Source organism: Schistocerca nitens, chromosome 2 (assembly GCF_023898315.1).
Source record: "Schistocerca nitens isolate TAMUIC-IGC-003100 chromosome 2, iqSchNite1.1, whole genome shotgun sequence".
Lineage (NCBI taxonomy): Eukaryota > Metazoa > Arthropoda > Insecta > Orthoptera > Acrididae > Schistocerca > Schistocerca nitens.
The window spans coordinates 902,841,325-902,854,952 of NC_064615.1; the positions used below are offsets into that span (position 1 = coordinate 902,841,325).

Consider the following 13,628-nt stretch of genomic DNA (forward strand, 5'->3'; position numbering starts at 1 on the left):
TTAAGTTACACTGTAATACCCGATAGTGTGCACATTCCAAGAACTTAGCTGATACTATAATAATTAATTACACTGCTCCACTGAACTTAAAACAAGTCAAAAATAGCTTGCTTAGATGCTGCATTTACATGGTAAATTTGTTGTTGTTGTTGTTGTTGTTGTTGTTGTTGCAGTCTTCAACCTGAAGAATGATTTGATCCAGATCTCCATGCAATTCTATACTCTTCATCTTTGCACTACTATTGAAACTTACATCTATTTGAGCTGCTTACTGTAGTGAAGCCTTGTTCTCCCACCACAATTTTTACCCTCTGCACTTCCATCCATTACCAGATTGATGATTCCTTGGCCCCAGGTTGCGACTTATCACCTGATATATTGCTATGTCTGCATTTTATATCCACCCTACTTTGGGAATTGACACTTAGTTTGCTGCCCAAATAACAAAACTCGCTACCTGTTTTAGTGTCTCACTCCCTAATCTAATTCCTTCAGCATCACTTGATTTAATATGATTACATTCCATTACATTTGGTTTTGCTTTCATTGATATTCATCTTGCAATCTATTTTTCAAGAAACTATGCATTCTGTTCAACTGTTCTTGCAATCGGCAAAACTCTAAATCTTGTTTCTTCTTTCTGAATTTCAGTTCTCTTTCTGACTACTTCTCGATTTTCTGTGCTTCTTGATAAAAATGCAGATTGTAGAACATCAGGGATACCATTAGGCTACAATCCTTTCTCACTCCCTGCTCAGCTACTGCTTCCTTTTCATGCCCTTCAGCTCCTATTCTGCAGTCTGGTTTCTGTAAAAGTTGTAGGCAACTGTTTTTTCTGTCTATTTTATCTGCGCTACCTTCAGAATTTCAGAGTGGGTCTTACAGTCAACATTGTCGACACCTTATTCTAAATTGTTAAATTTCTTCCTGAAATCCAAAGGTAGCTAACTTACCTTATTTATCTTGTGTAACTGGTGGAACAGTTTTATCATGTAACGTTCTCCCAAAGAATTTAATAATTCTTTTGGAATGTTGTATGTTTAAAGTACCTTGTTTCAACTTAAGTCTTTTAGTGCACTGTCAAATTCATCTAATATCACCTCCCTCATCCTATCCTCATCTACTTCTCATTCTCTTTCCATTAATATCGTCTTCCAGGTCATTTTGTTGTGTAGCTATTCTATGTATTCCTTCCACCTTGCAGCCTTCCTATCTTTGCTTAATATAGGCTTCCCAGTGCATCTGCCTTTTCCATAGCCATGCATAATTTTTCAGCTTTCCATTGCTCCTCTAGCCATTTCTGCTTCACCTCTTTGCACCTCTTGGAACTACCTTTTACCTGTGTTGGAAACTACTCTCTTTTCTGTGCTGACACTTCGTAGTTTGTTGTCTGTCTTTTGTTTCTCTTGTAATTGTGACAGAATAAATATTTTGATAATCTCTCTCTCTCTCTCTCTCTCTCTCTCTCTCTCTCTCTCTCTCTCTCGTGTGTGTGTGTGTGTGTGTGTGTGTGTGTGTGTGTGTGTGTGTGTGTGTGTGTGTGTGTGTGTGTGTGTTATTATTATTATTACTACTACTAGTATTATTAAGTCAACTTTATATTCTCTTTCAAAGGACCAATTTGTCAATATCCATTAACTTGCTTAATTTGTTGCAATTTTGTATTTTCTACTTTTGTTGTTTAATTTAAAGACCTGTTGTTCTATCCAGGGATTCCTACTAGGCATTTCCATTTCCATTTTGATTCTCTGCTGCATTCTGTTTCATCCCTCAAAGCTACCAATTCATCTTTCCCTTGTGCTGGGCACTTGTTGACTAATGCTCCCTTTGAAACCCTCAACAACTAGTTTCTTTCAGTTTATGGGGATCTCATCTTCTCCGTTTCCTACCATTTTCCAGTTTCTTCAGTTTTAATCTGCAGTTCATAATTGAAGGTTACACTGCCAGCAATAATAAAAATAACAACCCCCCCCCCCCCTCCCCCACCAGGGATCACAGTTTTTTTTGTGAGTTTGTGTGTGGGGCACACGGGGCCCCGAGCTCTTGTAGCCCATTCTTCCTTCCCTGGCTGCATTTCCTTCACCCTGCCCTTCCCTCCCTATCCTTACCCATTCCCCACTGCCCCCTCCTTCCCCTCTCTCTGTGTTCAGATTAATGTTGACCTGGCTATCCAACTGGTTCCATCAATTGCTTGCAATTTTGTTCCTCCTGTCTGCTTTCTTTCATCCTTTTTGGCTTTCAGGTCCCCACTTGAGGTTTGACTTACACTTCTAAATTTTCTGTTTTTTAATGTGAACTATTTGGGAAAGAACTCCCTCCCTAGCATCTGAAGCGTGGATTCCTCTGCCCCTTCCTTCCCCACCATAGCCCCCCCCCCCCTCCATCCTGCTAGGTTGCTAAGTCACTGGCATGTGTATCCAGCCTTGTGGTGGGGCTTTAATGTACCTGTCTTGCTGAGCCCCCTGACAAAAAAGGGATCACGCTATGGAGACCCTAGTTGTTCCCTCCCCATGTATGCCAAGGAGTAGTTACTTGTCTTCCTGTAGCATCAGAACTCCCAGCAATGGCCGCCATGCCAGGCGGCCCTTGCTGTAGCGGGGTGGCACCCATGGAGAGAGCCTCTGATTGGAGTGGGTGGTATCAGGATGGGTGCTTGGCACATGAAGCGTATCAAGCTGCAAAAATCTGACCTTTCTCAAGTGGCTGTCTCTTCGTATAATGAAGGATCATTGAATGCTGCTTCGTATGACCCAGCCTTTCCTTCCTGGTTACACCTTGGGAGGAAGGCTAGGCTTGCAGTCTCGGGATAAACACTTTTCCCACTACCACATCTGTAGTAGGACAGATGGGGACACATTCACTGCAACATTGGTTTTTGTGGAGAATATCGAGGACAAGTGTGGTGAAGTGGAATGTCTCAGTAAGATGCAGTTGGGCTTTCTGATCAAAGCTTCTTCTGCCGCCCAACCTGTAGCTCTACATGCTTGTGATCATCTTGGCAATGTCCCAGTGTCTATTATCACTCACCAGTCACTGAATATGGTACAGGGAGGGAGTGATTTTTCATAGGGATGTCATCCTGCAAACTTATGAGGAACTCCAGGCTAATCTTGAGCGACACAGCATTAATTTTGTTCAACTTGTGCAGAAGGGTTGTAAAGACAATCACACCAATACTGGCACCTTCATTCTGGCTTTCTAGGGGATACCCTCCCAGAGAAGGTCTAGGTTAAGTGCTACAGATTCGATGTGAAGCCGTATGTCCCATAACCCTTGAGGTGCTGTCAGTGCTTGCATTTTGGGCATGTCTTCCCGCTGTGCAGTGGGTCCTCTGTGTGTGTGGTGCCTGTGGACACCCACTCCATGAGGGAAGCCACTATGTTCCACCAACTTTGTGTGTCAAATGTCATGACTGGCACTCTCCTTGCTTGCCAGATTGCCCAGCTTACAAGAGACAAAAGAAGAGCCAAGAGTACAAGTTATTGGATTGCCTGTCTTATGCTGAGGCTTGCCACAAATATGAGAGCCTCCATCCGGAGTCACTTTCTTCAACTTTTGCCACATCCTGTCCGCCTCCTACCTTTCCCTTACCCCAGCCCCGTCCCCATCTCCAGTTCCCCTTTAGTTCCCAAACCCTCTCCTTTGGAAGCCTGCCCCCTTCTCCGGCACCTGCCAGTGATGAGCCCCCCCCACCGCTTTCTCCGGAGTCTCTCAGGCCGCAAGCCTATCACCACAACTCCATCATGAGACGCACCATCTGTGAGCCCGAGGGTCGCCCAGACTTTTTCGTTTCCGGATCTTGGATAAACCTGTACCCCCTCTGTGCCTTGACCTCTTCCACCTCTGAAAGAGGAGGAGGAGAAGAAATATAATTTGCAGGACAACCCCTCCCACTCCCACGCAGGCATGCGTGCCCCCCCCCCCCCCCACACACACACACACCACCCCTGGAGGCGCCATCTCCCCCCTCGCAACCTGAGTGTGACATCTTATTTGTGGATGTCACTCCATCCGTGTTGGTGACGACCACTGACCGTGAGTCTGACCTCTGCTTAGCTTCTTTATGTCAATCCTGGACTCTCGCCATACGATAATCCAGTGGAGCTGCAACGGATACTATCATCACTTACTGGAAATACAATGTCTTGTTTCCTCCTGTTCTGCATTCTCTTTTGCTCTTCAAGAAACGCTCTTCTGTGATGACCACTCTCCAACGTTTTGTAGTTATCGGGTGTTCCATTGAAACCATGCTGGCCCCGGGATAGCATCTGGAGGGGTCTACACATTGGTTTGCTCAGATGTCATTAGTAACTGGAACCCTTTCATACCAACGTGGAAGCAATAGTGGTTCGAGTGGAAACAACTCCAGCAATCATCGTTTGCAATGTCTACCTCCTTCCACGCAGACCACGTCCTTATGTTGATCTGTCTACCTTTATATAGCAACTCCAGCGCCCATTTCTACTCCTCGGGGACTTCAGTGGTCACCACCCTGTGTGGGGAGTGCCTTTTCAACATGTAGTGGTCTCTTAATTGACCAGCTTATTACAGACTTTGATTCGTCTCTCGTAAATGACAGTTCCCCTACCCACTTCAATGCCACTCATGGCACCTTTACTGCTATTGATCTTAAGATCTCCCCTGCTCTCATGGCTTCCCTACATTGGTCACCCCACGATGATCATTGTGACAGTGATCACTTTCCAGTGATTCTATCGTTCTGCTGCCACTGCCAGGCAGACAGGCCCCCATGTTGGGCATTCCACAGGGTCAGTTGTCCTTTATACATATCTGTTGCACACTTAGACACTTCTCTTGAATTGCATTGATGTGGTCATGTGGGGCATCTCTGCCACTATTCTTCATGCTCCTGGCACTGCTGTCATCCCATCCATAGGTCCCCCTCGTCGTTGACAAGTACCATGGTGGACCAACGACGTTGCAGTCATTCTACAGGACTGTTGACAGGCACTGTGATTTAAACGACTCCCCACACAGGCCAACCTCCTTCTTTTAAGTGTCTCCATGCTAAGGCTATCTACCTTATCAAGCAAAGTAAAAATGAATGCCATGTTCCCTGCCTGGGGATGTATGGCTCAATGCAGGTTTGGTCCAAGCTCCGTAGCCTTGTGGGCCACCAGCAAGAGTCAACTGTCCAGCATCTTTTCTTTCAAGGTGTGCTGTGTACTGATCCTTGCAGAATGCCTTGCGATGCACTTTGTGATGGCATCGGCATCCTCCTCCTGTCCTGTTAAATTTCTCCAGCAGAAATGTCAAGTTGAGCAGACCCCCCTCTGTTACAACCCCCACCAAGCTGAACCCTGTAATGAACCTTTAACTGAAGGGGAATTCATGCAGGCTCTTATCTCTTCATATGACACAGCCCCCAAGCTCGGATTCCATCCACAACCAAATGATCCGTCTTCAACCACATTTGGCTCACAGGTGCTTTGCCATTACAGTGGCGAGACAGTATAGTTATCCCCATCCTTAAGCCCGGGAAGATCCCAATGTTTCTTGACAGGTACTGCCCGACTAGCCTGACGAACGTACATAGTAAACTGCTTGAGGGGATGGTTAACTTCAGATTATGTTGGGTACTCGAATCTTGGGGCATTTTGTCCCCGTATCAGTGAGGCATCTGGGAAGGAAAATCTACAACTGACCGTTTGCTCAGATTGGAAACAGCAATCTGACAGGCTTTTGCTAAATGCCGGCACCTTGTCACTGCCTTCTTTGATCTACATAAGGCATACGACAAGGCTTGGTCCCATCACATTTTAGTTACTCTCCATGACTGGCACTTTTGTGTCCACCTTCAGATTTTTATCCGCTCATCCAGGTTAGAGTTGGCACATCTCGGCACCCCTTGGATTCAGGAGAATTATCCCATAGGGTTCTGTGTTAAGTGTGTCACTCTTTCTCATAGCCGTCGTTGGGCTTGTAACCTCTGTTAGGCCTTTGGTTACCCTGAGTTGTGCGTCAATGATTTTTGCATCTGGTGCAGTTCCCAATCAGTAGCATCTGCTGAGCACTGGCTTCAAGGTACCATGTGACAGACCTCTGCATGGGCAGTCTCCCATGGCTTCCAATTTTCTCCCTCAAAAAAAGCGGGTTATGCTTTTTGCCGTCGACCGGCAGTACTTCCCAGTCCACAATGTTATTTAGGTGACCAGTTCCTAGATATTGTAGCACAGTCTCCTTTCTTGGGCCTTAATTTTTGATAAAAAGCTGATGTGGTTTCCCATTATTCGCCACCGGAAGTCTACATGCATGAGGAAGCTTAATTGTCTCAGCCTCCTGGACCACACATCTTGGGGTGCAGACCGTGCTTCTCTCCATCTGTACCATGCTCTGGTCTTGTCCAGACTAGATTATTGTAGTCAGGTTTATGGCTCAGCAGCTCCTTCTGCTCCGAAAATGCTTGATTCTGTTCACAATTGTGGGGTGCGTCTAGCTATTGGTGCCCTTCGCAGTAGTCCCGTTTGCAATCTCCTCGCAGAAGGAGGCGTTCCCCCCTCTACAAAAACAGTGGAGCCAACTCCTGATTTCTTTTGCAATCACTATTTGCCAATTCCCTGACCATCCCATGTATCCTGTCCTTTTTGCAAATGAGTGATGTCTCCCTCCTGATAACAGCCCACCAGTGAGACTGCTGGTTGGAATGTGTCTCACTTCCCTTTGTCGGGATCGCCATTTCCAGTCACTGGAATGCACCCTATGTACTTCCTCCGACACCTGCGCTTGGATGTTGCATAGACCACAAATTAGGACTGACCTATTCCATGGTCCTAAGGTCCCTGTCACCCCTATGGTCTTCCGCCATCTTGTACGTTTCATCCTTGCAGAGTTCCAATACTACACTATTGGTTCTATTGCTATAGAAAAGGTGGGATATGCTTTTACATATCCTACTGACGTAGAACACCGTTTGTTGCTGGGATCGTGCAGTGTGTTCACAGCAGAGCTGCTGGCCTTTAACAGGACCATCCTTTTTATTACTTAGGCCTCCCTCCACAGTGTTTTAATATGTATCAACTCAGTGAGCAATCTGCAGGCTATCGACCGATGGTACTGTCGTCACCCTTTGGTCTCTGCTATCCATGACCTTCTCTCTGCCCTCGGCCGTGCCACCTTATCAGTTGTCTTTCTCTGGGTCTCAAGTCATGTGGCCGTCCCAGGGAATGAACTGGCTGACTGTTGGCTACTGAAGCAGATATTTACCTTCCATTCCCTTTCATGATTCCAGCTGTGGATATGTGGATCTACATCAAATCTCTCTTTGCCCAAAAGTGGAATGACTCCTGTTGCACTACTGCTCTCAGTAATAAAATTATCACAATCAAGGAGTCTACTGCACTGTGGCGCTCTTCCTTCCGCTCCTCTGAAGGAGTCCACTGTCTTATGCCATCTAAGCATTGGTCAGACCAGGCTCACTCATTGTTTCCTCTTGCGTAACAAACCACCCACACAGTGTGGCTGTGGAACCAGACTGACAGTATCACATGTATTGATGGAATGCCCCCTTCTTTTGACTCTTCATACTAAGTATAGTCTTCCAGATTCCTTTATTTTAATATTAGCAGACGATTCACAGATGGTTGAACTGGTCCTCAGTTTCCTCCATGAAAGTGGTTTTTATTTTTTTAGGGTGGTTGTGGTTGAGGTCTCTCTTCATGATTTCTCAGTCTGGAACCCATGATTACTCCCCCATGCAAAGATCACTCTCTTATTCCTCTGTTTTTCCAGTTCTTAGATTTTGGATACTCTTTTCTACCTTGTACTGTGTGTCTTTTAACTTCCTTGTTTTATAGTTTGACTCCTCTGACTGGATCTGTCCACTTTTACTGGACCCACTCTCTTCCGCATGTGACTTCGGAATCGCATGACTAATAACCTTGCTGTTTAGTCCCATAGCTCCCATCCTCGCCATCAGCCTTTTCCCACATCATGTGGGGTTGGCATTGCTTTGCTGGATCCTTCTCTTCCATAAATGTCTATTGACTGCTTCTTCTCTGAGCCATCCTTTCTCCTGTAGATCCCCTGCTACCTTGCCCTTCTCCTTCATCCTTCAATTTCTAGGTCTTCAATTCTTCTCCCAACGTAGTACCCCCCTCTTCTCTGCACATGTCCATACCATCTTAGCCTACTCTCTTGGATCTTCTTCCCTATGGACCCCACTTTCCCTGTTCCCCTGATGTACTCATTCCTTAGTCTATCCTTTTGCGTCACCCCACTCATCCACCTTAACATTCTCACTTCTGCCACTTCCATCTTTTTCTCTTGGGCTTTTGTAATTGGCCAAGTTTCTGCGCTATACAGCATCGCAGGCCTCACCACAGACTTGTAAAGCTTTCCTTTCATTCTGCAGCTAACCTTCTTATCACACAGTACTCTGCTGTTTCCTCCAGTTCATCCATCCACTGTTTATCCTGTGCTGTATTTCGGCCTCCAGTCCTCCATCACTTTGCATGTAAGAGCCTAGGTATTTAAATTTCTTGACCAGCATCAGTTGTTCTCCTTGCAGGTTAATATATAGGTCTTTGGCATCCTTTGTACACATGTACTCTGTTTTCACCCTGCTAATTCTCATTTCCCTTTCCTCTAGAGCTTTTCTCCTCTGTTCAAGCTTGTCTTGAAGTGCCTCCTGAATGGGTTCACAGATTACATCATCATCGGCAAACATCATGCTCCAAGGTGCCTCTTTTTTCAAATCTTTAACTAGTACATCCACGACAAGGTGAAAGAGATATGGGCTGAGGGCAGATCCCTGGTGTAGTCCTACTCTCACAGGAAATGCCTTTGTTACACCTGCACTGCTCCTGACTTATGACATTGCACCTTCATACATGTTTTCTACCACCTTGATATATTTTTGTGGCAGGCATTTACTTCTCAGACATCTCCATATCTCTTGCCTCGGCACTCTGTCATATGCCTTCTTAAGATCGATAAAGGCCATATGCAGTTCGTCTTGTACTTCTCTGTGCCTTGCCATCAGTTGCCTTAGTGCAAATATCGCTTCAGTTGTTCCTCTTCCCGGCATAAACCTAAACTGTTCTTCACATACTTCAGTTTCTAGACACAACCTATTCTCAGTTACCCTTTCCCAGATCTTCATTGTGTGAGACATCAGTTTTATCCCTCTATAATTTCCACAGTTTTGGATACCCCCTTTCCCCTTGTATATGGGAACCAGTACACTGCTCCTCCATGCATGCAGCTTTCTTTCTCCTTTCCGGATCTTCTGCATTAGATCCCAGAGAACAACAGTTCCCTATTCTCCAAGACTTTTCCATGCTTCTGTTGGGATTTGGTCTGTCCCTAGGGCCTTCCCATTTTTCATTTTCTTCATTGTGTGTTAGACTTCTTCCCTACTTATACTTTGGGTCATTCCTTCATTTATATCTCTATCGTCATACTTCTCTCTTACCTTTTCCTCATTCAATAGCCCTTCAAAGTATATATGAAGATAGTAACTGTTCTCGAAAGAACAGATACCATTGATGACTGCGCAGCTTCTCTAGAGTAAATCATAATTAATTGAAACAGCTGCAGACAGGCATTGTTGATATACCTCGATGGGGACAGCTGAAAATGTGTGCCCCGACTGGGACTCGAACCCGGGATCTCCTGCTTACATGGCAGATGCTCTATCCGTCTGAGCCACCAAGGACACAGATGAATAATGCGACTGCAGGGACTTCTCCCTTGCACGCTTCCCGTGAGACCTTCCCAACTGTCCACAATGAGTGGATGGGCAAATATCTGTTAGGTACATTACGTATGGAGATTGTGGACAGTTGGGAATGTGGGTCTCACAGGAAGAGCCAAGGGATAAGTCCCTGCAGTTGTGCTATTCACCTGTGTCCTCGGTGGCTCAGATGAATAGAGCGTCTGCCATGTAAGCAGCAGATCCTGGGTTCGAGTCCCAGTCGGGCCGCACATTTTCAGCTGTCCCCATTGAGGTATATCAACACCACCTGTCAGCAGCTGAGGGTCTAAATTAATTATCATTTGCCCTTCAAAATATTCCCACCACCAATTCAGGATTTTCTCAAGGTCATGTAATACTACACCTGATTCATTATTGATATGTCCTTGGTCACATTATCTCTTGCTTTAGCAATCCGGAGGAGTTGCCTGCCATCCTGTCTTCTTTCCAGCTTTTCATATGCGTCTTCCATTGCCTCAGCCTTTGCTTTTACCACTGCTCTTTTTGCCATCTTTTTTGCAGCCTTGTAGGCTTCCCTATTCTCCTATCTTCCTGTTAAGTCCCGTGTGTGTGTGTGTGTGTGTGCGTGCGTGCGTGCGTGCGTGCGTGCGTGTGTTTTTACCCCCTCTTATTGTATGACATGCTTGAAGTAACATTGCCATTACTTATTGTCACGTCATTTCTTATAACAAATTTTTAAAAACAGTTTCTACATAACTTTTTCCATGATGTGCTGTGTAAGGTTGGTTGCTTTGTTCAAGTTTTCAGAAGTGGATTTATTATAGCTACATTGCCGAGTGCCATACTGTAGATGTTGTTGTTGCTTTTTTTTTTTTTTTTCTGGTATTGTAACCTTCAATTTGGTCCATATCCATTCTTCTGGGTTGGAATGGCAGTGACAAGGTTACTGCCCAATGACTGTATGCCTTTATGTATTTGTCAACTTGTATATTTTGTATGTAGACAACTGTGGCTTATGGAGAGATGTTAGGTCCATAACCTCCACCTATTTAAATTTATCACTTACTTCAACGTTTTGACACCAAAGCTAATTGTCTGCTAGTTTTGCTTTTGCCATAGTAGACATGTTATCAATAATAACAGAATGACTGGGGCCTTTATCAAGAATACTTGCTGCCAGTTTAGGCCCATAACACTCAAACCATTCTCTTGGCTGACCCTGTATAACAATACCCAGGCTGAGAGAGCTATGTTGCTTTTCTCCCCTGAATAACATTTGTTGAACTTGCTTTTGACAGTCAATAGTAATGTCAGATAAAATAACAACCCCGCAACTGTAAGAAATACAAAATAAAGAAAATCACTGTGCAAAACGTATGATTACATATGAAAGCATGCCGCTTGAAACAGCCTGCATACTCCAAGCTGGGAGTGTTGTTGGGGGGGGGGGGGGGGGTTTGGAGATGGAGGTCTGGGTGGTTGCTGTGGCTACAGATCTCAAGAGACTGCCTTAAAGCTTGTTTTGCCTACTTCATAAGCCGTGCTGCACCACTTCCTTCATAGCTGTTAATACTAAATGTAACAGACTTTAGCACTCACTCATGAGACTTTAACATCACAAAGGATTCACACTATGTTTCCCCAGTTTAATTATTTGAAAAATCCTATTCTGCAATATAAATTCACTGAAGTGACGAAAGTCGTGAGATAGTGATATGCACATATACAGGTGGTGGTAGTGTCATGTACATAAGGTACAAAAAGGCAGTGCATTGACGAAACTGTCATTTGTACTCATGTGATTGGTGTGAAAAGGTTTCCAGGGTAATTTTTGGCTGCACTGCAGAAATTAACAGACTTTGAATGCAGAAAGGTAGTTGAAGCTAGATGCATGGGACATTCCATTTCAGAAGTCGTTAGCAAATCCAACATTCAGAGATCCGCAGTGTTGAGTGTGCCCAATGTACCAAATTTCAGGCGTTACCTCATACCACAGACAATGCATTGGTCAACTGCATTCACTTAAGGACACAGAGCAGTGGCATTTGCATAGAGTTGTCATTGGTAACAGTCAAACAACACTGCCTGAAATAATCGCAGAAGTCAGTGTGGGACTTATGACAAATGAATACGATGAACATATCTATTTGGAGAGTGCAGCAAGATATTATGTTAACGGGCTGTGGCAACAGACGAATGATGCAAGTGCCTTTGCTAACTGCACTACATCACCTGCAGTGCCTCTCCTGGACTCATGCCCATATCAGTTGGACTCTATAGACAACTGGTGAACAGTGTCTTGCTCAGATGAGTCCAGATTTCGGTTGGTAAGAGCTGGTAATTGGGTTGTGTGTGGTGCAGATCGCACGAAGCCATGGACCCAAGGTGTACACAAGGCATTGTGCAACCTGGTGTTGGTTTCAAACAGTGTGGGCTCTGTTTACATGGAACTGATTGTGTTTTCTGGTCAAACTGAAGTGATCATTGAGCAGAAATGGTTACGTTCAGCTACTTGAAGACCATTCGTGGCCATTCATGGACTTCAAGTTCCCAAACAACATTGGAGTTTTTGCGGGTGACAGTGCAATATATCACTGGACCACAATTGTTCATGTTTGGTTTGAAGAACATTCTGGACAGTTTGAGCAAATGATTTGACCACCCACTCGCCCGACGTGACTCCCATTGAAAATTTATGGGACAGAACCAAGAGGTCGGTTTGTGCGCAAAACCCTGCACTAGCAACACTTTCAGAATTGTGGATGGCTATAGAGGCAGCATGGCTCAGTATTTCTGCATGGGGCTACCAACGACCTGTTGAGCCATGCAACGTCAGGTTGTTGCACTGTAGGGGTCTGTCATGATACTAGGAAGTATCTCATGACTTCTATCACCTAAGTGCAAGTTATGTTCATTGGTGGTATGTTACTATTGTTAATTTTGTCTATTAGTAGCATAATATTTAATGTTCCTTTTTTTTATTGTAATGTTTAACACAGATCAGTACTACAACCTTGATTGTTTCTTTTCCAGGATTCATAGCTGCCGATATTAAAGGTACAGGCTCTTGGACCCAAATGCTATTAATAACAGACTACCATGAAAATGGGTCTCTTCATGACTATCTTCAAACGCACGTGCTAGACTCATCGTCTCTGTTAACTCTAGCATTATCAGCAGCAAGTGGTGTAGCTCATTTGCATACAGAAATTTTTGGAACTAGAGGCAAACCTGCCATTTCACACAGAGATATTAAGAGTAAAAATATACTTGTCAAAAAGAATGGAGAGTGTGCGATTGCTGACTTTGGCTTGGCAGTGAGGTATATTAGGTAAGTATGTTCTTCTTGCATTCTTACATGAGCGCTATTAATGTAAAGTGTTTACTGTAGTGTACGGTTGCCAAATGATAGTGACTGCAAGTATGAAATAAAATGTGAATTTGGATATTTTATTATATCTATGTCTTCCTCACATATATTACAAATGAACTTAACAAGTTGTGATGGACAATAGGGTCAACTACTCTTCTCTCTCTTGTGCCTTTATGATTTTGGTGTTGCATAAGATGTTAAATTGTTCCATCAAATTAGATGGATTCTTCATATCCAATATGTAAACTGCATATTTGCAGTGTACCAGAGAGAAATACTACAGTTTCCTTTGGGGGGAGAGGGAGGGGGTGCATCTTACCTGATTTCTATGTAAGGGTACATTGCAGAAGGGAAGAATGACCATTTATGCCGAATATGTTGTACTTAAGGGAGTTGACGTATCAAAACATTGTAAACACACAATGTTTGAAGGTTATGCTGGAGGGAGTCAATTTTCCCAATGAATACTCTTCATTATAGGCCTCTACAGATCTAGTTCAGATTACAGGGTTTTCCTCTCCAGGCTTGATGCTGTGCTAGCCTCAGTTCTTAACAAAGACATCTGGTTGATTTTATGTG

The 13,628-nt window shown here is 44.3% G+C and overlaps 1 protein-coding gene across 1 annotated transcript in view; it reads left to right on the top strand.

Annotated features, from left to right (window-relative positions):
* The window catches only part of LOC126237214 (bone morphogenetic protein receptor type-1B), a 182,632-nt gene that overhangs the window by 155,454 nt on the left and 13,550 nt on the right, over nt 1-13,628 (top strand). The window contains exon 6 of the mRNA XM_049947100.1: nt 12,710-13,007. Within this exon, the coding sequence (XP_049803057.1) occupies nt 12,710-13,007 (298 nt within the window). The remainder of the gene's footprint in view (nt 1-12,709; nt 13,008-13,628) is intronic.